This window comes from Elephas maximus, chromosome 9 (genome assembly GCF_024166365.1).
Source record: "Elephas maximus indicus isolate mEleMax1 chromosome 9, mEleMax1 primary haplotype, whole genome shotgun sequence".
Taxonomy (NCBI): Eukaryota; Metazoa; Chordata; class Mammalia; order Proboscidea; family Elephantidae; genus Elephas; species Elephas maximus.
Window position 1 is genome coordinate 46314956 of NC_064827.1, and position 23398 is coordinate 46338353.

A 23398-nucleotide genomic window follows, 5' to 3' on the forward strand; every position below is an offset into this window, starting at 1 on the left:
ACTTTTAACAACATCAATTTCAAACTATTTTATGACTGCATTAGTCAATCCTAAGCAAGAACCTGGTTTCAGGGATTGCATCCCTTTACCAAGTCCTGTACTTAACTTGGAAGTGTAGCAACACAGGCGCTACGTTTATTAGTCTCCACATACCAGTTGTCGAAATTTGCAAGAGACACTGCAGCCCGGAGCTCAAACCCTACGGCATTAACCATCTACCAACAGAGATTTTAGCTGCAGTCCTACCACTGGCATCAGCACTGTCTCAAGATGACAGGGTTAGAGCAAAGTGCTCGGGAGACTGCTGCTCTGCCAGCGGAGGCAGGTTGTCTTAGAATGCTTATACAGGTGGCTGGACTGGCTAAACCTCTTGCCACACTTTAAGCAGGCGTAGGGTTTTTCACCTGTGTGAACGCGGATATGCTTCTTGCAATCTGTCAAGGTCAGAAAAGTCTTGCAGCAGATTTTGCAGGCATACTTGCGAGCACCCTCTACAACCAAGACATTGTGCTCTGATAAGGCCTTCTTGCACTTGGACAGGACGTCAGCAGAGGCCCTGGTCAACTGTGGAGGGCCAGGCTGGGAAGGGCGGCCATTTTCAAATGAGGACGTGGCCCCATTCATCATTAACTGGGAACTGGCAGAGTTTTCAGGGATCTGTGAGCTCCTGACGGAAGTTACAACTGGCATTTTCGGAGCTATGCGGCGGTAATATGGAAAGTTACTGGCTCCTCCTCTTGGGGAGCCCATCATTACCCTGGAGAAGGAGGAGTGGAGGCCCAAACCAGACCTCGAAAAATCCATCCCAAACTGTTCTCCCCCTTGGTAGCCTGAAGTCTGCACGCACGGCAGACCCATCACTTCCTGCATAGGTCTAACAAAATGCGAGTCTGTAGGCTCACTAAATGGGTTCTCTACATGAGAGCCAGGGGCCGAGGAAGGCCCGCCTGCAGGCCCAGCCTCTGGACTCAACAAATAAGAGGCATCACCCTCCAGCCTGCAGTCGCTAGTGGTGTTTGGGATGTTATCATCATTGTTCTGGTTTGTGCTAAAGTTACCGCCTCTGCCCTTGTTAAGAAAATTTGAAATGCTGAAAGTAGACTTATGTTCTAGGTTATTTGTGACTTCTAATATATGGATGTCACCTACCCTGTCAGTGCTAGACTGGGGATCTGAAAAACTTCGATCACTGCTTTCAGGGCTGAGGTCTATCTTAGCACTGACCACAACTCCTTCCACTTCCACAGACTCACTGCCTTCTGCTTGTGAGGTCACATCGCTCACTTCATCCTGAGGCTCGGGAGAGCTCAGGGGCTCCGATTTCACCACCACTCTCATGTGCTCCTTCTCACCAAGGCTGACCTCAGGATTTTCACACTGGAAATCACTTTTCTCAGCTGCAGCTTCCTGCTCAAAACTAGTCTCCACCTGAGTTGCCCGAGAGGCCATGGACAACTGTGCCATGTTGCCAGCACTGTTGTCGGACTGGCTAGGCACCTGGGCATCTTCCTGAGCACCAAAAGATGGGTCAAACATGATGGTATTGTCTTCCTGGCTGTCGGTCATGCCGTCGGCCTTAGGGTTATCCACAATTTTCAGAGAATCTGGTGAAAAGAACTCCTCCCGAGAATGAACCCCCGATGGTCCATTTTCTGGGGTAACGTCTGAAATGGCAGACTCATCCATGGAGGGTCGAAGGCGCTGTCGGGCTCGCTCCTCTGCAGACTGCTTGCGCTTATGAAGGCGTCTCATGGGGAAGGGCGTCCGCTGGTCCAGGGTACTGCACATCGAGGAGCTCAGAGGTGCCGGCTGCTCCTCGCTGCTCTGGCTGGAATGGAGGGCCGAGCTCACGATGCTGAGTCCCAGCTGCTGTAGCATGAAGGAGCGCTGCATGCGGGCACTCTGCTCCTGAACGCGCTCGCTGGGGGGAGACATGGGCAGCGTCCTTGTCGTTAGGTAATGTTTACATGCCTTAACAACAGAGTTCAGATGCAGGTGAGAGGCTGCCAATAAGACATCCATAACATTGCTCTCCCCCAGCATGAGGGTGGAGGTATACATCATGTCAATCAGTGCGGCAAAGGCCTCCGCTGTCACCACCTCGCTATCCAGCTGGATCATGTTCATGGTCTGATCTCCCTCTGCCACTGAGAACAGGGCTCGGAAATGCGTGCTGCATGCTGCCAGCACAGAGCGGTGGGCTTTAAAATGTCTATTCCCCACTACAATGACGCAATCACAGAGCTGGCCATGAAGTCTCTGGTAGTTCAGTTGCTGAAAGATCTGTTCAAAGTGTCCAGGAAAATCCATGATCCTATAGGGGCAAAAAAAAAAGGTGTTAAGACTTAGACGAGCCTAAGTCAGAGTCAGAGCACAATGGTGAAATGAAAGAGTGACAGGGATGGCCAAGCTTGGACCTTTTAAAGCTTGTAGCATTTCTGGTGACGGTCACATAGACTAAGAACCCATCAAATAAGGAGCACATGCCAACTCGGCCACCAACTCAAGAAGCATGCACGTGTGTAGGATCAGCTACTGACTGTTTACTGGCACCCTCTTAACACCTGGGACCAAGTTAGAGCAGATCAGTGAGTAGGTGATTGTCTATCTACCCGACAGAACTTTGTAGGCTCTGCGTTCCCAGGTAACAATGAATAAGCTCCAAGATATTCAAAATAGAATCTTTTATTAACCTTAAGTAAGAGAAAATAGCAAATCAATATTATATGGGGAGATTTTCAGTTACAGATAGTAGATTGCACACATGCATTTAATTTTACTATCTATTAAATAGTAAAATGTTGTTGTTTTAAAAGTATAAACCAACAAAAGAAAAACGAGAGGGAAAGGAGATACCAATAACATTTTGGAAGCTGGTGAGCACATGAACAAATGATAAACGACTTGGAATACCCAAAAAAGTTAAATTCTAAACTGGCAATGAACAAAACAACCTGATTTATATATAAGCCTGCACAAACCCAAAGGCTCAGGAACTGGTGGCCAATGTGCCAGTGGAAGCAGGGTGAAGATAAGGCTAAGACACAAGAACTAGTGTTGAAAGTCAGCTCACAGTTAAGAGCAGTGTACTGAAAACCTCATGGATGCTCTGTGTCCGCAGCTGGGGTTTGTCACTGTGTAGTGATCTAGCTAGGCTATATGGTTGAGGGACCACAATTATCAGTAAAACTTCAGGTCTTTTTTCTTGGGCTAGTCAGAGTTCCCAGAAAACTCTTCTAATTTCTGAAAAAAACTAGTTGACTCTTTGACTCTGAAAAATTTGAGTGAACAAAGGAGATAAGTCAAAGAGTAGAAACACTCCTCCATAACCCATTGCCGTCAGTCAGTGCTGACTCATTATGACCCTACAGGACAGAGAAGAACTGCCTCACGGGGCTTCCAAGGCTGTATATCTTTACAGAAGCAGACTGCCACAATCTTTCTCCCGTGGAATGGCTGGTGGGTTCAAACTGCTAACTTTCGGTTAGCAGCTTGGCACTTAATCCTGCACCACCAGGGCTCCTTGGAAATATTCCATGGGTTCCTCAGTTGCCCAACAGTTAAACAAAATTAGTATGTCCATATAATGAAATACTATTCGGTAATAAAAGGGAACGCCATATTGATACATGCTCCAGTATGGATGGATCTCAAAATCACGAACAACTGTCATGTTGCCAGCGCTGCTGTCATTGTATTAAGTCCATTTATATGAAATGTCCAGCAAAGGTAAATCTGTATCAACGGAAAGTAGACTAGTGGTCATCAGGGCTGGGGTGGAAACGGGGAGTGAATGCAAATGGGCACCAGGGTTTTTTTGGAGTGACAGAAATATTCTAAAATTGGATTGTGGTAATGGTTGCACAACTTGTAAGTTAACTAAAAACCTCTGAATTGACACTTAAAACAAGGAATTTTATGGTCTATACATTATACCTCAATAAAAAAAAATGGGGAAAGAAAAATGAGATGAACAAGCTCCAAAACCATTTTTTCGGAGCCCATTTTGAACTGTACGGCTTCTACAAAACTAAACAGACTGCTTAGAGTATTACATATTATCTTGGATGATATCAAGGAATTATTGCTGGTTTTTCCTTAGGTGTGATAATGGTATTGTGGATATATATATATTTTAAGTATTTTTTGATGAGATAACATTCATGTACAGATCAAATTACCTGATGTCTGGGATTTGCTTCAAACATTTATGATTTTTTTTTTATACTTTCATTACAAGTTAAAATTTACTGTAAGACATATAATGATACTGGTGAGGAGTGTGCTTCTTAGCTCAAGTAGACACATTAGACCATGTGGGCAGCTCCTGTCTGGAGGCGAGATGAGAAGGCAGAGGGAGACAGGGGCTGGTTGAGTGGTCACGGGGAATACAGGGTGGAGAGGAGGAATGTGCTGTCACATTGGGGGAGAACTAGGTCACATAACAATGTGGGTGTAAGTTTTTGTATGAGAAACTGACTTGAATTGTAAACTTTCACCTAGAGTACAATAAAAAAAAAAGTTAAAATTTAAAAAGAAAAAAAAGGCGGGGGGCCACAATGGCCTAAAGGGTGTATCACTTTCTAATGCTGAGTCTGTAACCAGTAAACATCTGTACATTTTCACCTCCTAGACTCATTAGAAACATGAGCTTGCTTATTATTCTCTCCTAAGAAACTGCTACACTTCCTAGGAACCGTGTGACTGCCCATTCAGTTCCTGTCTCCTTGACTAGAGCTCAGTGACAGACTCTGATTATGTGGTTAGAAAATAAGGTCTGTAACGCCAAGTGGCACTCTTCCATGCCCTCTGCACAGACTCTGTAGAAGCTGAAGGAGCCACGGAGTTAAAAACCCTGCTGTACCCTATCCAGAGAATGACCTGTGGCCTTTTGGGGTAGGGGTTAGGCAGAAACTGATTTCTATGCCCTGATACAAACAAATGAGCATATTGCATATCTAATGTGCCTGGCACTAGACATAAAATTATCAACAAGACAGATCAAATCCCTCCCTTCAGGGGGAATGAACTAATGAACATGCAACTATAACAAAGAATTGTAAGTGCTACAACAGAGAAGTACAACATGCTACAGGAGACAAAGAAGTGGCACCTGCCCTGGTAGGGAGTGTGGAAGGCCTCCTGAGGGAAGAAATCTCCAGAACAGTAATTATGTGAGAAAAATTAGTTTACTTTTTTTTTGTTTAAATGTCAGTTATCTTGAGTGTAAGAAGAAACCACAATCCTTTCCCACAAAAGGTCACTCACTAAAATGTCAAACTCTTAATGTCTAATTCCCACTTTCTAAGGCAAAAATGAGAAAGAGATCATGATCCCAGGAGCACCATTTTGAGGTGCCCAGAGACCTCGGAGAAGAGGCTACTGAGATAGCTAAACATGATCTCAACAATGACAGAGGTTTAAATAATATTCAAAGACAAGAAAACAGTCCGTGCAATTTTTTAACTTCCCATCAGTCTAGGAATCTTCAGGCCTACACTACATCTTCCATCATAGTCCTGAGAGCAACCAAAATTCTCCAGGCTCTTCTCAAATCGCTTTAGATATGCCTGGAGCTTCCTGAGAGCAACCAAAATTCTCCAGGCTCTTCTCAAGTCGCTTTAGATATGCCTGGAGCTTCCTGCAAGGCTGTGTTACCAGGCCATCTTCAGGGCAGTATGGAGGCTAAGGATTCCTTCTCTCTTAAGGAGCTCTGGAAGTTACTGAAGTAACAGAATGACATTGGAGATTATCAAAACCTGCAGAAATACCTGTCCTCTCAGTTAATAATTGCATGCAATTATTTGGAGATATTCCAAACTAATTTCTCCTTAATGGCATTTTCCTTTCATCTCAATGTCATTTAATCATTCAATTTATGATCATTTGGATTGGAGATGGCAATCAAATCCACTAATATGCAAGCTGGTAAATCTTAGCAGGAAAACTGTCCAGTAAGATTATTCAACTGACCCTCTTCAACATCAAGAGTGTCAGTACAGCACCTCGTATAAGTCAGAGTCCTTAACCGAATACGATACAGCCAATCACTGAGTTAAAGGATACTAGGAACCTCACCAAGCCTTCAGGATGGTGGGAAAGCTACTCTAGAGCCAGAAATAATGTCTAACTACACTGAAAGTGAAGAGGACTTGAAGCACTTACTGCTAAAGAACGAATACCACAGCCTTTAGTATGGACTACACCTCAACATAAAGAAAACAAAAATCCTCACAACTGGACCAATAAGCAACATCATAATAACTGGAGAAAAGACTGAAGCTGTCAAGGATTTCATTTTACTTGGATCCACAATCAACACCCATGGGAAGTAGCAGTCTAATCAAACAACACGTTGCACTGGGTTAATCTGCTGCACAAGAACTCTTTAAAGTGTTAAAAAGCAAAGATGTCACTTTAAGGACTAAGGTGTACCTGACCCAAGCCATGTTGTTTTCAACTGCCTCATAAGCATGTGAAAGCTGGACAATGAATAAGTAAGACTGAAGAATTGATGCCTTTGAATTAGGTGTTGGAGAAAAGTATTGAATACACCATGGACTGCCAGAAGAAGGAACGAATCTGCCTTGGAAGAAGTACAGCCAGAATGCTCATTAGAAGCAAGGATTGCAAGACTTTGTCTCACATACTTTGGATGTATTATCAGGAGGGACCAGTCCCTGGAGAAGGACGTCATGCTTGGTAAAGTAGAAAGTCAGCAAAAAAGAGGAAGACCCTCAGTGAGATGGACTGACACAGTGGCTGCAACAGTGGGCTCAAAAATAACAATGATTGTGAGGATGGTGCAGGACCAGGCAGTGTTTCATTCTGTTGCACACAGGATTGCAATGAGTTGGAACCAACTCAACGGCACCTAACAACCAAGAAACACCGTGGGACTGTTCTAGAGAAATCATTACCCCCACTGCCACCTCTACCACTCGATGCTTTGCATGGATCCTGCACTACATTAGCTACTCAGAAGAGTCACGTATCTCTGCCATTTTATCTTCTGGACTAACACTAACAGAACCTTCTGCAATGATGAAAATGTTCTGTATCTATGCTGTCCACTAGTCATATGTGGCACTGAGCACTTGAATTGTGCTAATGCAACTGAGGAGCTGAATTTTTAAATTTAAATTTTAGCTAATTTAAATAGCCACATGCGGCCAGTGGCTACCTTATTGGTCAGAGCAGTTCTAGAAGCTTAATAGCTTCCCACATGGCTCATATCTCACCTCTGCACTGTAACTGTAAGAGAATGTGGATTCTGCCTTGAGAAGGTGGGACTCACAATTTTCAAGGTATCCAAATATAAAGGGCAGAGGTGTTCAAAAGATTCTGGGGAGTTGCAAATGACAAATGTCCTCTAAGCATCTGCCTGACAATTAGGGCCCCTCTACATGCATGAAACATGCAGGTGGCTTTAGAAATCCGTAGATGTACTGGGTAAGAGGTAATCAGACTGGAATCGAAAGGAAGATGCAAAACAGAAGGACAGAAGAGTTGATGTTACAAGGTAGAGGTATGCAGGCAGTTCAGATATCTTCAATTCGCATTTGCTAAGTCCTGACTACTCTGCCATGGGCTGTTCTAAGGAACTAGAAAAAAAAAGTAAATTAAAAATAGACATTTTAAATATTTATCTTAAAATTAAACAATTACATGTTAATGTAGCAAGATTTTTGTGAAAAATAAGTTTTCAAAAAAATTAGTTGGAAAAGTGGTATTGTTTCACATTTCCCATTAATAGAGCACAGCTGGATTTTCATATTTGCTTCTGCATTCAGCCTACTGTGGTATCACACATCACATGAGTGATCCCTAGAAAACTCCACTGTACACTCACAAGGGAATGAGAGTGAAAAAAGCAAGTGAAAACTTAGAAAATAGTTTTGATCTCAAAGACCCTTTGAAGAAGTCTTGGGGACCTCTAAGGGTATGAGAACTGTGCCAGATAGTTTGTGTTGGTTAAGTTTGATGATCTAATGACTATACTGGGAGGATGGAGGAATGGGGAGTACGCACTGAAATGCAGAGAGGAAAATTTGGCAGAATTACAAGGAGAAATTAACAAAATTCTTATCTCCAATCGACGGCAATGGGTTTTTAATGGGTTAACCAAGGAGAAGTCAATAGTGCCTACACTGAAAAATCAAGAAGCAGCTTCAAGTATGTTATTTAATATATATATGTAAACACCAAAAGAATTAGCTGAGTTGAAAGTCTTGTGGGAAAGAAGATGAGGAGTAGGGAGACCAGGGTCTGGTGTTTACCTTAACAAACCTTGTAGAACTATTTGATTTTTTAAATATGTGTACTTAGCAAACTACATATACCTTGGGTAAAAAAAAAAAATTTTTTAATTCAAAAAAGAAACTAAACAGACCACAACTATGTATGTACACACACATACACACAATTAGAAAAAGTTGTCCAAGAATTATTCCTCCAAAAAGTATTAGTAACAAACAGTTTTAAAGGAAATATCTATCAAGCGTTATGAAAAAGATACCCAATGAAAAAGATAATTCCTATATTATTTAAACCATTCTTAGAAAGCTTCTTATGACGTAACACTGAATGGTTATTGTATCACATGCTAGGCAATGCAATTAAACACGGCAAATACTGACCAATCTTTCTGCATGGATGTGTAAGAACGCTTCATGTGTAGTGAAGGGCAATTACTGTGATTACACTAACTTTTAAGAAAAGCTATTAATAAAGTTATTAACACATGCACAACTCAATTAAGGTAAAGTGGAGCCATGAGTTAAACCAAATAAGAAATGCAGCTGACAACCTAGTATTTTTATATATTTTAGCTATCCCAAATTGCTAAAAGTCAATATTCCAAGCCCAAATTAGAAATAGTGCATTACTACGATACCCAAAAGTGATTCCAAAAAGGGCAGAAGCTGCCGAGCAAGGGTGTGATTTTTCGGTAAAATCCCAGCGTTAGCTGATTGATCTAGCAGGGGAGCTCTGGAGCATTTAAATCATGTCCCTGACTTTGAGCTGCCTCAAGGAAAGGGCACTGGTCTTTAAAAGCCCCGTACCAGTCAGTCAACATCTAAGAGCCTCCCCAGAAGGATGTAAACTACCAGGCACTCTCTGAGCCCACTCACAAAGTAATACCAGTCACCCCAAGGAGTCTTCGAAAGAGTCACAGATGCAAGCCATTAGAAGCAAAAGCACACAGAAGTTGCAGAATGGGTGCAGAGAACCAGTAAAAGGGATCAAGGGCATCTGGTCAGACACCCAACAGTCTTTACATATTCGGTGATGCTAAAGTGAGTGACATATAACCACATGGATAAACAGACCCTACTGTCTGTTAGCAAAGGATATTTTTGTGTACAGTATATGTTGCATTCCCAATCCACCACTCCTGTCCTTAATATATTATTAAAAAAATAATAATAATATATTAAGGACAGGAGTGGTGGATTGGGAATGCAACATTAAGGCAATGGAAAATCTCGATTCCTTTCTTTGATTCTAAGATGCCATTTAGCATTAAGAGGTCCCATCACCGTAAAAGTTGGTAAACTCTGTTTTAACAAAAGTCATTGACAAAATAACCATGGCAGACTTTCTCAACTGAGCTTTCTGGCATAACCGAAGAAATCCAATTAGTTTAAGTATTAAAATAAAGCTAGCTGTAGTTGCAATACTCTGTCAGTCAGGGCTTTGTAGTTACAATCAAGAGAACCCAACTCTAGCTTATTTGAGCAAAAGGTAATTAATTACAAGGATATCTGAAGGCTCAACACTTTGGGGGCTGAAGAATCAGGCTTGAAAATGGACAGCAACCAGAGGTGGTATGAAGGGCTAGGAAGGAAGACCCATAGTCAGTGGCACAGCAGGAGAGTCTCCTTGGAGTGCTGCCCCTGGAATAAATTGCCTCCTGTAACAGTTCTTTCAGTACTGACATCACATGTTCAAGATTCAAAGACTGGAAGTCCCAGGGAGAGCTCCTACGTGCTGAACTAGGGATTCACCTGATTATGCTGGGGAAGCAAAGAGGACGTCTTTCCTGCCTTTACTTCAGTAGTGGAATGCTGACTGCCAATTTGCCACCTAATAAGATTACACATAAACTTTAGGGTTGAGATAATTCCCCAACAGGAAATCAGAATGCTACCAGGAAGAGAATGAGAATACTGGAGAGCTAAAAAAGTGGTATATGGTATATTAGGCAACAAGATGATTTGGTTATATTACATTGATAAGGACAACCCAAGGACTAACAGCCTAATTTATATTTCATGTTTTGACTAGTTCTTAACTAGTAAAAATTAGTCACTTGAAATAAAGCAATCTGTGTGGCAGACTGTATTTTCCAAGATGGTCACATCAAGATCTCCCATCCCACATGATCACATAAGGCAACATTGACACTCCTCTCTATGTTCATTCCCTCTGAAGCCTAGGCAGGCTTCTGACTATTGCTCACTCTTGGAAACAAGTCACAATGTTGTGAGAAGCCCTGCCAAAGTCTTGCTGACAGTCAGCATCAGCCTCCAGACATGTGGGTATGCCTTCAAGATGACTTCAGGTCCAGTCATCATCTGACTATAACCATGACAGACTCCAAAAGAAAATCATCTAGCTGAGCCCAGGTAACCCCCAGAACTGTGAAAGACAATAATAAAATGATTTTTGTTGTTTTAAGCCATTAAGGTTTTTTTTTTCATTGTTTCATTTTTGTTTTACTAATTAGGATAGATTAAAATATCACCAACATCCATGTCAAAACTATACTTGTTTGTAAGAATTGGTTACAGAGAATTTATAAGAGTAGTATATATTTTATTATTTATAAATTACGTGCTATACAACCTTTCAGTAAAATTAATAAGTACATACATATAACACACATACATTTTTCTTCCCCAGAGAGCTGGTTGTTAAACATTTACCAGCACACCACTATTTTCATATATTAACTCATTTGCTCTTAACTTCATGAGGTAATACTGTTTTCTAGACAAGAAAACCAAAAAAGCCATTAAGTTTTCAGGTGATTTGTTATACAGCACCAAATAACTGGGACAATGTGATGCTTGTTAACATTTCCCCACAAATCAACATTCAAACACTATCTCGAAGGGACTTTTTTTTTTTTTTTTAAATGTCTACTATGTTTTGGGGGGAACCATCTCCCACTCATTCTTAGGCATGTGGTACAGATCAGACTATCCTCAAGGTTCTGAGTTCCCGGGGTGTCCAGACACACGATTGTGGGGGGAGGGGGAGAGACGGTGGGCTGGTCAATTTGGTTCCCACTCCCCCTGACCACAGTGATTATGTCAGAGAGGGGTATGTGACTCAAGCCATGCCAGTTAGAGTCAGCCTGGGGATTTTTACAGGTACTATAACGAACGAAAGATATCCTTTTCCTTCAGACTGCAAGCTATGAGGGAGATGTAGGTCTAGCACTATGGTGGCCATTTTTGCCTGTCTGAGAATGAAGCCATCACAGAAGAAAGCAGTACCAAAAGACAGTGTCCTGATGACATCAACAGACCTCCTGGGATCCAGCCATGGCTGGAGTTGTCATCGACCTACCTAGTTTCATCAGCCAATGAATTCCCCTTTTACCTTAACCTGGATTATGTCGGATCTCTGTCACAAAATCAAACGCAAAATTCAACTTATAGTCTCGGAAAAATATAAATAACTACCTTAAAACCTTTTTGGATCCAGAAGGATATTTTTTAAATTCAGTTACTTTGGGAGATATAAAAGTTGTTACGCTCTGCTCTGTTGGAAAGGAATCATGAATCAAGATCATGGTTATTCAAAACTCTCAAGCAACTCTAGTAAATTCAGAGGTCCAACCTAAAAGCTACAGAGAGCTCATGCAGAGAAGATAAGAGTTTTATCAAAAGCTGCCCATCTGAAGCCTTCAAAACAAGGAAATAAGCTTCAGGTCTCTTTAAAAGACTTCAAAATGTGACAATATGGGTATATATGGCTGGATGAGATTAGATAAGCAATCTACTAATTTTTAACTGTGTCTGACCCAAAGCAAGTATACAGTACAATATTTATTATCTGTGGGAACAGACTTTTATAATTTCTAAATATAGGTAAGAAAACACACTCATACCACCATTTAATATATTAAAATGAATAATCAAGAGTTGACTGTTTTCTCAATAGATGTGCTTTCTTAATGCTTTAATTAACCTAATAAAAAAAGGTAATTTGTGTTCCAGAACAAACCAGTTAATAGCAGCACATCTTAAACTATTTGATTTATAAAAACATATCTATATGCTTTTTAATAATATATTTAGTTCATAAAAAGAAGTATATCCATACTCAAACATCTTCAAGTGATTTGCTGCCTGTCTGCCAGGAAGGACCTGCAAAGTTGCCACCTGCCGGAAGCATCTTACATTCTAAGGAATTCTTAACATTCACTATGCTAGCAGAAAACCAAAAATGGAACAGAACCTTTCCTCTGCTTACAGAGATGATATGGAAAAAAAAAAAAAAACCCACTGCTATCCAGTCAATTCCGACTCATAGTGACCTAGAGGACAGAGTAAAACTGCCTTGCAGGGTTTCCAAGGAGCGCGTGGTGGATCTGAACTGCCGACCTTTTGGTTAGCAGCCAGAGAGAGAGAGAACACAGAGGGAAATAAATATGAGAGAGCGAAACTCGGCAAGATTTCAAACAGGCTAAGATTTTTGACAGGGCACCAAGTCAGGCCCAGTAGAGACCTGGAGCATTCATCCATTGTTCTGATTTGACCAACAAGGTGAGGGTAGGGGAAGGCTGGGCTAGGTGGACACATGGGTACCCAGGGTAAACCCCAGATACCAGATCTGTCAGCATGACTAATTTCCTCATCTATTTCTGCTCTGTTAGTGGTGGTCAGAAACTGGACAGACTAGGCCTGTTGTAAAGGGAATCCATCGATGACTAAAGGTGAGCATGACTGGGGAAGTCAGGGCTAAAGCCAGAAGCCCTTACCACCTTACCTTACCTTCAAACTTTCCCCACTTTGCCACCTTAATTTTCCAGTCAAAATTCCTGGGGACTAAATGACCTAGAACTTTGTAACTCAGTTTGAATAAGAAAAGGTATTAGTGCTCTACTTCTATTTCTAGTGCAAACTCAAAGTGATTTTTATACTAAGCTTGTTGAGGGCAGAAACTATATTTTCTCTCTCTCTATTTCAAGCACCACCCACAGTGCCTGACACTCAGCTTAGAAAATATTGTTTGTTGAGTGAACTGCACCTTCATAGATGAAATATGATAATACCATATTAACCAGCAATCACATTTGTAAGAATCTCAACTATCTCTAAAATCACCCAGAAACCTGGGGGGGTGGGGGGGGGCGGGAGGCAGAGAGAGACTCAGAATAGTCAAAATAAAGATCAAAACCTATGTATGAAAAACTTTCTTCAAAGTAACATCCCCCAAGCCCTCACACAAAGTCTTTTGTTTTAAACAAACAAAATTTGGGTAAGCTTTTCTAGTTTCCTAACTGACTAAAGATGAACAACTGCAACTCTAGAATGAGGGCAAGGGGCTGCTGCTTCCCTAAGGCACACTGACAGCTGCAAAAAGAAACAGCTGACCCACTGAGGGAGGAAAGAAAAGCAAATACAAGGACCAGAGACCCCGCAGCTTGGAGCCTTTTAGTAGAGGGGCTCTGTAGCCTTAGACATGTCAACAGCCCATGAAGGTACTTGTGTATTTGGTATACAGATGCACCTACCTAATGTGTTGAAGTGCTTACTTTGTTCCAGGTTAAGTGCTGTGGCATACAGATTTATATGACATGGTCCTAACTGCCACAGGTGCTTGCTGGAGATAAGACACACACACAAATAACCACATTACAAAACAGAATGCATTCCGTGCTACAGCATTAAGTGAAGTGTACTCAGTGGCTCAAAGAAAGCAAAGGCTACTTGCAGCTTCATTGTGACAGGGGCAGGTTTGGATTAGGTAAAGTGAAATACAGAAGTACACTCCAGACAGAGGTAAAGGTGGGGAAGGTGAGATGGGGGTTAGGTCCAACTATGAAACCTCACTTTGTTATAATGGGAGCAGTCCCCAACAAGATATGGTCCAGGTGGCTGATGACACCTGGAGAGAGAATACATAGTTATGAGTGTGAGCAAAGGCTAGGGGTAAGGATGAGGAGATCTATGGGAGTAAGGAGATGGAGCTGAAAGGCAGGGCCAGAGACTGGGATTGGAGGTGAGAATGAGAAAACAGGTATGTACAATGGTGGCAAAGGGAGTGAAAATTAGAGCAAGGGCTCTGGAAGAGATGGAAGGAGGGTTTTCTTCTCCACTTCTTTTATGCAAATCCTCCCTTGCTGCCAGTGTCACATGCTGCCACCACAGATGACACTGCCAAACCTTCACCACTGCCAAAAGACCCCTGGTTTGGAAGGTCAGGAGAATGCTGGATGAGCTCTGCCTTCTCCTCCCACGAAACCTGCCATTGGCTCCTCGCAACTCTGCCCTCCAATAGACTGGTACCCAACAAGAATCAGGGATCAGAGCTTTGGGAGAAGGGGAAAGCAATGGCAGACTTCTGGCAGCAGGGTCACCTTGTTATAAGAGGAAAATCTTGGGCTGCCCAACCCTGTGTCAGAGTGGTGGTCTGTCAGAGGACTGCTGTTGAAAGATGGGCATGCACCCACTTTGGTGAGAAGCGCCTTGGGTTCTTAAACGCTAGCAGGCGGCCATCTAAGATGCATAAATTGCTCCCAACCTACCTGGAGCAAAGGAGAATGAAGAACACCAAAGACATATGGTAAAGATGAGTCCAGGAGACAGAAAAGGCCACATAAACCAGAGACTCCATCAGCCTGAGACCAGAAGAACTAGATGGTGCCCAGCTACCACCAATCATTGCCCTGACAGGGAACACAACAGAGAACCCCTGATGGAGCAGGAAAACAGTGGGATGCAGATCTCACTTATATAAAAAGACCAGTCTTAATGGTATAACTAAGACCAGAGGGACCCTGACGGTCATGGTCCCCAGACCCTTTGATAGCCCAAGACTGGAACCATTCCCGAAGCCAACTCTACATACTGGGATTGCCCTAGACTATACGATAGACAATGATGCTGGTGAGGAGTGAGCTTCGTGGCTCTAGTAGACACTTGAGAATATGTGGGCAACTCCAGTCTGGTGGCGAGATGAAAAGGAAGAGAGGGACAGGAGCTGGTTGAATGGACATGGGGAGTACAGGGTAGAGAGGAGGAATGTGCTGTCTCATTAAGAGGAGAGCAGTTAGGGGTACACAGCAAGGTGTGTATAACTTTTTGTATGAGAGACTGGCTTGATTTGTAAACTTCCACCTAAAGCACAATAAATTTAAAAAAAAAGAAAAGATGGGCATGCACAAGGCAGTCAGTTGCATGACAGAGAAAGCACTACATTTAGACTGCAAAATAAATTAAGACAAATTCCACTGCTTTATCCTGTTTAGAGCTTCACACTTGCACTGTAACTGGCCTAGAAATTTCCCTCTCTCAAGTACTACATTCCCCTAAAATTTGAAATGAATAAATACTCAGCTATCTAGATTTAAAAAAAAAAAAACTTGAGCCAGTTAACATTCAAAACATCATACAAACTAATAAAAAAAACTATACATAGTTATCCAAAAGTCTACAGAAACCAAAAATTAATGGCTCCTTTTAGCTGCTTTTAAGTCTAAGACCATAAGACCACGTCTATTTTAAAATGTTCACTTCCCCCTATTACTTAAAAAAATGTTACCTCTCACCCATCCCAGTTGCTACACACCACACACATACACACACCTTTTCAGCAGTATTAAAAAATAGCTTTCATTGCCTTTTACTCCTGACAATGAAGAAACTTAATTCTTCGTGAAAAGAGTAAACTAATCAAGAAAGCCATACCAAAGCACTGGAGACATTATTACTGATGGTGCCTTTTTAGTAGTGAAGATGAAAAACGGATTTAATCCATTTCTTATACCTAGCTTACTTTCCAAGCAGTGTAAATTCTGTCACTTCTGAGTCATTTATTGAATCAGCAGTATATTCTGACTGAAACTTAACCTGATGAGTTGCTTTTGACCTTCTATTCAAAATGAAGTAGAATGTATGTTACTAAATGTGTTTAGATTTTTGTAGCATTTGTAGGTTCCGCTCACAAATAAACCCCAAAACAGTGGGTTTTCTTCTCCCAGTCCTCCTTCTTCAAATTCTTTCTGTAGTACAGGCTGTTTTAAAAACTAAAAGCCTCAGATTTTCAGAGAAAGACAGCTGAGTAGATTTTAAATCACAATCAACTAATTAAGATGTCCTAAAAAATCAATTACACCATGTTAACAAAATGATGTACAGAAAAGAAAAGGGAAGCAATTCAATCATTTTAAACTGAAGTTGGAAATAAAGTATTTATAAACCTATGTTATCAAGTACACAAAGTAAGAGCTGACAAAGTATACATACCCAAAAACCAGATCCACAAATCAACCATTTAAAAAAATTTTTTAAACAAAAAAACTTTGTTAATTTCCATTTATGGAAGAAAAATATCACTTGCAACAGGATTCCTTTCAATAGCAAACTGTCTTTGGAGTACAAAGGCAAATTTGGAAAATTTAGTAAAGTCTGAATTAAAAGAGTACTAAAGTATTCAACTGTACTAATTTCATTAAATTTAAGATGACAGTGATTATAAGATACAACATTATTTCATGCAATGGTAGGAAAGAAAAAAAGTTACCAATTAATCTAATTTATCACATCCTGTCTTCAAAGAGATTAAAATGTAAAAAAAAAAACGTGACTTAGAATCAAGGAAATACTGGAACCTTAAATAATTCAAATCAGAAGATTGGAAAGCAAATTATCTATAGATAACCCTGGATAAAAAGAGACTTAGGCTGGGTTTGCTAGAGAAGCAAAACCAGTGAAGCACAAGGTAAATATAAGCCCAAGAGACAGAAAGGGCCACATAAACCAAAGACTACATCAGCCTGAGACCCTAAGAACTAGATGGTGCTTGGCTACCACTGATCGCTGCCCTGACAGGAAACACAGCAGAGAATCCCTGATGGAGCAGGAGAACAGTGGGATGCAGACCTCAAATTCTCGTATAAAGACCAGACTCAGTGGTCTGACTGAGACTAGAGGAACCCCAGGGTTCATGGTCCCCACACCTGTGTTAGCCCAAGACTGGACCATTCCCGAAGCCAACACTTCAAACAGGGATTGGACTGGACTATAAGACAGAAAATGATACTGGTGAGGAATGAGCTCCTTGGCTCAAGTAGACACACGAGACTATGTGGGCAGCTCCCGTCCGGAGGCGAGATGAGAAGGCAGTGGGGGACAGGAGCTGGGTGAATGGTCATGGGGAATAGAGGGTGGACTGAAGGAGTATGCTGTCTCATTAGGGGGAGAGCAACTAGGAGTACATAGCAAGGTGTGTATAAGTTTTTGTATGAGAGACTGCCTTGATTTGTAAACTTTCACCTAAAGAATAAATTAAGAAAAAAAAAAAACAGTGAAGCATATATACACACACACACACACAGAGACACAGAGAGAGATTTATCTCAAGGAAATGGCTCACACAGTTGTAGGGGCTAGTAAGTCCCAAGTCCGTGGGCCAGGTGTTGAGCTGGAGGCTTCTCCTGACTCATGTAGCTCCAGGGGTTGATGAACCCAAGATCAGCAGATCAGACAGAAGGCCTCTAGCTGACAGGCTGCAGATGCTGACAAATCCAAGATTGTCAGGTAAGACAGCAGGCTGCTGGCTCACAGGCTGTGGAGCCGAACAAATCTCAAGATCCGCAGGTAAGGCAACAGGCCACTAGAACACAGACTACAGAGGCTGACAAGTCCCTATATCAGCAGGCAATATGGCAGCCAGCTGACTCAAGTCCTAAGAACCAGAGGTCATATGACGACGAGTTGGATGCAGGACCCAGAGCAAGCAAGCTAGCTTTGCCAAAACGTTCATTTATATCTTGGATGCAGTCCACACCCTTGATGTAACTCCCCTTATAAGTGATTGACTAATCACATTAGATCACGTTATGGAGGATGACTACATCATTACATAACTGCCAAACTACATCATTATATAACTGCCCAACCACTGAGAAATCATGGCCCAGCCAATTTGATACACCACCTTAACCATCACAATCCATCCCTTGTCAACTTGACACCTGTACACATCTCCTTAAACCATATACAATCTATAAATAGACAATTACAAAGTCATACTTGCACCTAACATGATACAACTAACATGTGTACAACCGAAAATACAATAGCCCTGTTTATATCTTTTATTTCATAAGTGAAAAAAAATTTTTTTTTGATATATACATCCAAGGAAGAAATAGTTATAACAATTACAGTCCTCGTTTCTGCAACTGGTCATGTGGTTGTAACTGGTATTTAGAACTACCTTCTTCCACCACCTATTCTGTATTCCCTTTACCCTCAGCAAGCACCTTAGCTGGTCGTGGTTCTTTGCCTGGTGGGGTGACCCAAACCTTCATTCCTAAAGGGTCTGAGCTGTTAGTACTCATGTCAGAATAAGGTTGCTCTAGTTTCCCGTTGATTTTAATCACAGGGCATGGTAGTACTAAGAGATGCCCTAAGGGATCTCCTGTATTTCATACATACTCTCTTTTACCACCATTATGCAATATCAATCTGATTTCCCGTTTATAGTCACACCAGCCAATATGGTAACTCCCTTCTTTGCACGTTGATCTAGAGGTATGGGGAGCCCAAAGTGGCCAGGTGGCATTCTTAACTTCCAGGTCAATAGTCTGTGTTGTGTCCCCAGGTGGGAGCATTCCACCTTTGGAACAAAGACCTCTAGATTGTAAAGCATAGGATCAAGGGGACAGGGAGCAAAAATTTTGCCAGTGGGTCACTAGGAATAATAGTGAGTGGTGTCACTCTCATCCCCACCCCTTGATTCCTGGAAATGTGAATCCTGGCTATGGGATAAATAGCACCATATCTTGGAAGATGGTTTAGAGCACGTACAGCCTCCTGAAGAATACTCTCCAAACCTGCAAAGTGTTGCCACCTAGCTGGTGCTATAATTGTGTCTTTAGAAAGCCATTCCAACAAGCCAGCTGCTTCAGGATGATGAAGAACATGGTAAAACCAGTGAATGTCGTGAGCATGGCCCCATTGTTATACTTCATCTGCTGTGAAGTGAGTCCTTGATCCAAGGTGATACTGTGGGGGATACCATGATGGTGGATAAGGCATTCTATGAGTCCACAGACAGTAGTTTTGGCAGATGCATTACATGCCGGGAAGGCAAATCCATATCGCGAGTAAGTGTCTATCCCAGTAAGAATGAAACACTGCCCTTTCCATGATGGAAGTGGTCCAATGTAATCAACCTGCCACCATGCTGCTGGCTGATCATCTTGAAGAATGGTGCCATATTGAGGACTCAGTGTTGGTCTCTGGTGCTGGGAGATTGGGCATTCACCAGTGGCTGAAGCCAAGTCGGCCGTGACAAGTGGAAGTCCATGTTGCTGAGCCCATGCATAACTTCTATCCCTGCCACCACAGCCACTTTGTTCATGAGCCCACTGGACAATGACAGGAGTGGCTAGGGAAAGAAGTTTGGTTTCCACAAACTGCATCATCCTATCCACTTGGTTGTTAAAACTCTCTGCAGAGGTTATCTTTTGGTGAGCATTCACATAAGACACAAATATCTTCACTTCTTTGGCCTATTCAGACAGGTCTATCCACATACCTCATCCCCATACCTCCTTGTCACCAATTTTCCAATCACATCCCTTCCAAGTCCCTGACCATCCGATAGCCAAACCACTGACCACAGCCCATGATGAGTATACAATCACACATCTGGCCATTTCTGCTTCTAAGAAAGTGAACAATCAGGCACATTGCTCGAGGTTCTGTCCATTGGGAGGATTTTCCTTCAACACTGTCCTTCAAGGAGGTCCCATAAAGGGGCTGCAGGGCTGTCACTGTCTACTTATGGGTGGTGTCTGCGTATCATGCAGAACCATGCACACACCAGGCCTAAGTTCTCTCTTCCTCAGTCAAATGATCATAAGGAACTCCCCATGGGGTGATAGGTGCAGAATGGGAAAAGGAAGGAGTGAAGACCATGGGCATTTGGACCACTTCCTTATGCAACTTATCTGTGCCTTCAGGTCGGGTTTGAGCCTGACCTCGTACATACAAGTAACTGGCTGACCACATCAGATCACATCATAGAGAATGACTACATTATTACATAATTGCCAAACCACTGAAAATCATAGCCCAGCCAAGATGACACACAACCTTAACCATCACAGAAAGTAATCTACCCTTACCGACTATATTACTAGGAAGTCAGTACTCTAGCATGATTCCTTATCTGTCTGAGCTGTCAAAAGACAAATCAAAGCTTTTGGCAAATATATGTATAATTAATAAACTGAAAGGCATGCCAAAAATTGGATCTTGAGATTAAAAGCCACTATTTGGTGATGAAAACAACTGTAAAGAGCAACAGTTCACTCCAAAACAGCTGGTCTTTTAGCATAGGAGAAGTTCACTTCATACTTAGACAAAAAGTGTAGTATTATGTTACATTCCATCCCACCTGCTACACTAACAAAATTGGCTCTACTAGACAACACGCTTGAGAAATACTAAGTACAGAAAAAGTAAAATTATGTACTTAAAATTTAGAGAGAAAAAGTATTTGGTTACAATTAATTTACATTTTAAAAAATAAAAGCTGAAAGCTAACATGGAATCAATACTTGGTTGTTGGTTTTTTTCCCCTTTCCAAAGAGTATCTGCAACAAATTCAAGACTCTGTCAGCACTACAGCAAGCTTTGTCATATCACAGTGAACACAGTGCTTTTAAGACTTATCCACACTGACAAACTCTGATTCTATATAATTTATGCTGCTGTTATCGCGTACCGTTGAGTCAACTCTGACTCATAACAACCATATAAAAGGAGCACTGCCCCCATAAGGTTTCCTAGCTGTAATCTTTACAGAAGCAGATCACCAAGTCTTTTCGCTCACGGAGCCGCTGGGAGGGTCCAAATAATAGCTGAGCTCTTAACCACTGCGTCACCAGGGCTCCTTATAATTCATGCTAACTACTTTAAATAATGAAAACCATTTACATGCATTCTCTTATCCAAATGACTTTTTTAAATTACTTCAACCTCTTGTGTCAGTCTTGGGACAAATTCTCTTTTGAAAGCACTGACCCCTTGAATTTCGGACAACCCCCCATTATATGCTTTTCCTCCCAATGTTACCACTTTCAGAATTTTGCCAGACACCTCAATTAACCAGAATCCAGCTTGCCAACGTCCCCAACTAACTATACTCTTCATGTTTTGTTTAACACAACTTTTAGGAGAAAAAAAGGCCAATCTTGACCTCAGACTTTTCAAAAAGTCCTGGTTCATTTATTAAGCAAAACCCATGGGCCCAGAACAGGTCCCCAAACAGTCAGTGTCACCTGGCAGGTCACCAAGCTGGCCTGCAGTAGCCAGGCCAGTCCTCCCAAGTTTGTTAAGATTTCCAGAGGGGCTTAAAGCAACAGTGGGAGATCTCCTCTTGGCTTAGGGGATTTTGCCTAAAATTCTTCTCAGTCTTCTCTCCCCGTCTGGTCTCTTCCCTTCCCACTCTTCGTTGACTGCCGACCACCCTCACCACGGAAATTACAACACTTTAGCAAATAAAAAGTAAAACCCATTGTGGTCAAATCAATTCTGACTCACAGAGACCCCATAGCAAGTTCTCCAGAAAAGGGTGAGGCACTCAGCCCACTTTTTTTTTTTTTTTAATCTAAGACACAGTAGTCTATACAAAGGGAAACAAGTCATGAATGATGACTAAGTCACAACATTTTTTCAATCTCTAAAAAAAGATCTAAACGTATGTAACATCTTCTATTTATTACAGTTGAAAACTATATTAACACTTTGAGAAACATCTTGTTTCAATTCTTGCAGGTGAACGGTTTCAGATTTCTATACCTTTAAGTTAACCAGAACTTAAAACTCACCGGAGCTTACTATTTAATCAAGACTTTCCTGTGCCTTTACCTAAAAAACTTTCTCCAAATTAAACAGTATTTCGGATTTGTCTTCTCTTCAGAAGTTAATTTAAACAGCACACTCCACTATGCTAAAATGCAAATTGACTTAACAACAAATGATCTTTTTTGGAAGGAAAATCCTTCGACCTCCCTCAATCACTCCCTTATATTTTAGTATCCATATACAAGCCCGCCTGTTCTCCAAACAAGGGGTGAGGGTGGGACGGCTGTAGCTTACCATGAATCACCCACAGCTCCTAGTACGAAGCCTTGAAATAGTGGGCATTCAATAAATGCCTATTATACACTTCACTCCTCTGATAACTAACTAGTTGACGCATTCCGAAACACCTTCCAGGGTCTGCCACCGCTTCTCGATTCCTGATCGCCTGTGGCCTTGCTCTGGTGAAATAAAATCTCGTCGCTCAAGAAAACAAGACCCAGGATGGGGGCAAGAGAGACACCGGCCCCATCCCACACGGCATCAGATGCCCTATTCATCTCGCCCGGGTGTGGGTCCGGAGGCCTTTCCCACCCCATCCCAGGAACCTACGTCGCCAGCCCGGTGATCCGCGGGGGCACGGGTCCCCGCCCCACCCCGCAGACAGACAGCTTGGCGTCGGGACACGGGGGACGCCTGCGCAGAAGCACCAGACTCTCACCCGCCTGGCCCCTCCACTCCGAAGGGTAACAATACCCCTCAGCAAGACAGGCAGGGTAGGCAGGGGGCACCGATACACGTCTGCGCGCTCCCCGACGCCTTGGAGAGACCCCCTACTCGCGCCGCCCGCCACGCAACCTTGGTGCTGAACCGTCTCCGAGTGAGCGCGCCCGCCCGCGCGCCACCCCCGCTGGCGCTGACAGGGTCGCCTCACCTGAGCCGGGCTCCGCCCCCTTCTCCACCGCCGGAGGAGGCGGTGACCCCTCTCCAATCGGACCCGACAGTGTCGGAGGAGGTGGGAACGTCCAGGCTGGCGACTCGGTGATGGGATTTCCTCCCCGTTCCGCCCACCCCCCCGCCCTCCCCGCCTCTAGTCCCCCAGCTTCTTCGGCCCGTTCGCCTCGGCACTCTGAGAACTCCGCGGCGGTGCCCGACAGTAAACGGAAGTGACGGAATGCGAGCTGGCCTACTCCGCCCCCTTCCTCCGCCCCTTCGGTCAAGCTGCAGCCAACCAGCAAAAAGGGGCGGGGCTGGGGCAGGAGCGCAGCCAGCCCGCTCGCGGAAGCCGGAGGAATTTACTCAGCCTGATAAACTGGCCAATCCACGGTCCCAGGAGC

General features: G+C 42.7%; 1 protein-coding gene across 1 annotated transcript; it reads right to left on the bottom strand.

Moving 5' to 3' along the window:
• Positions 1 to 279: 279 nt before the first annotated feature.
• Positions 280 to 23113, bottom strand: ZBTB5 (zinc finger and BTB domain containing 5). The gene is made up of 2 exons (XM_049895844.1): positions 22996 to 23113; positions 280 to 2314 (listed from the first exon to the last, which is right to left on the bottom strand). The coding sequence occupies exon 2, from the start codon at positions 2308 to 2310 to the stop codon at positions 280 to 282; it is 2031 nt and encodes a 676-aa protein (XP_049751801.1). The 5' UTR covers positions 2311 to 2314; positions 22996 to 23113.
• Positions 23114 to 23398: the final 285 nt, after the last annotated feature.

Excerpts from the sequence above, each read along its gene's own strand:
- ZBTB5 (XM_049895844.1), bottom strand. The coding sequence starts at position 2,310 with ATGGATTTTCCTGGACACTTTGAACAGATCTTTCAGCAACTGAACTAC.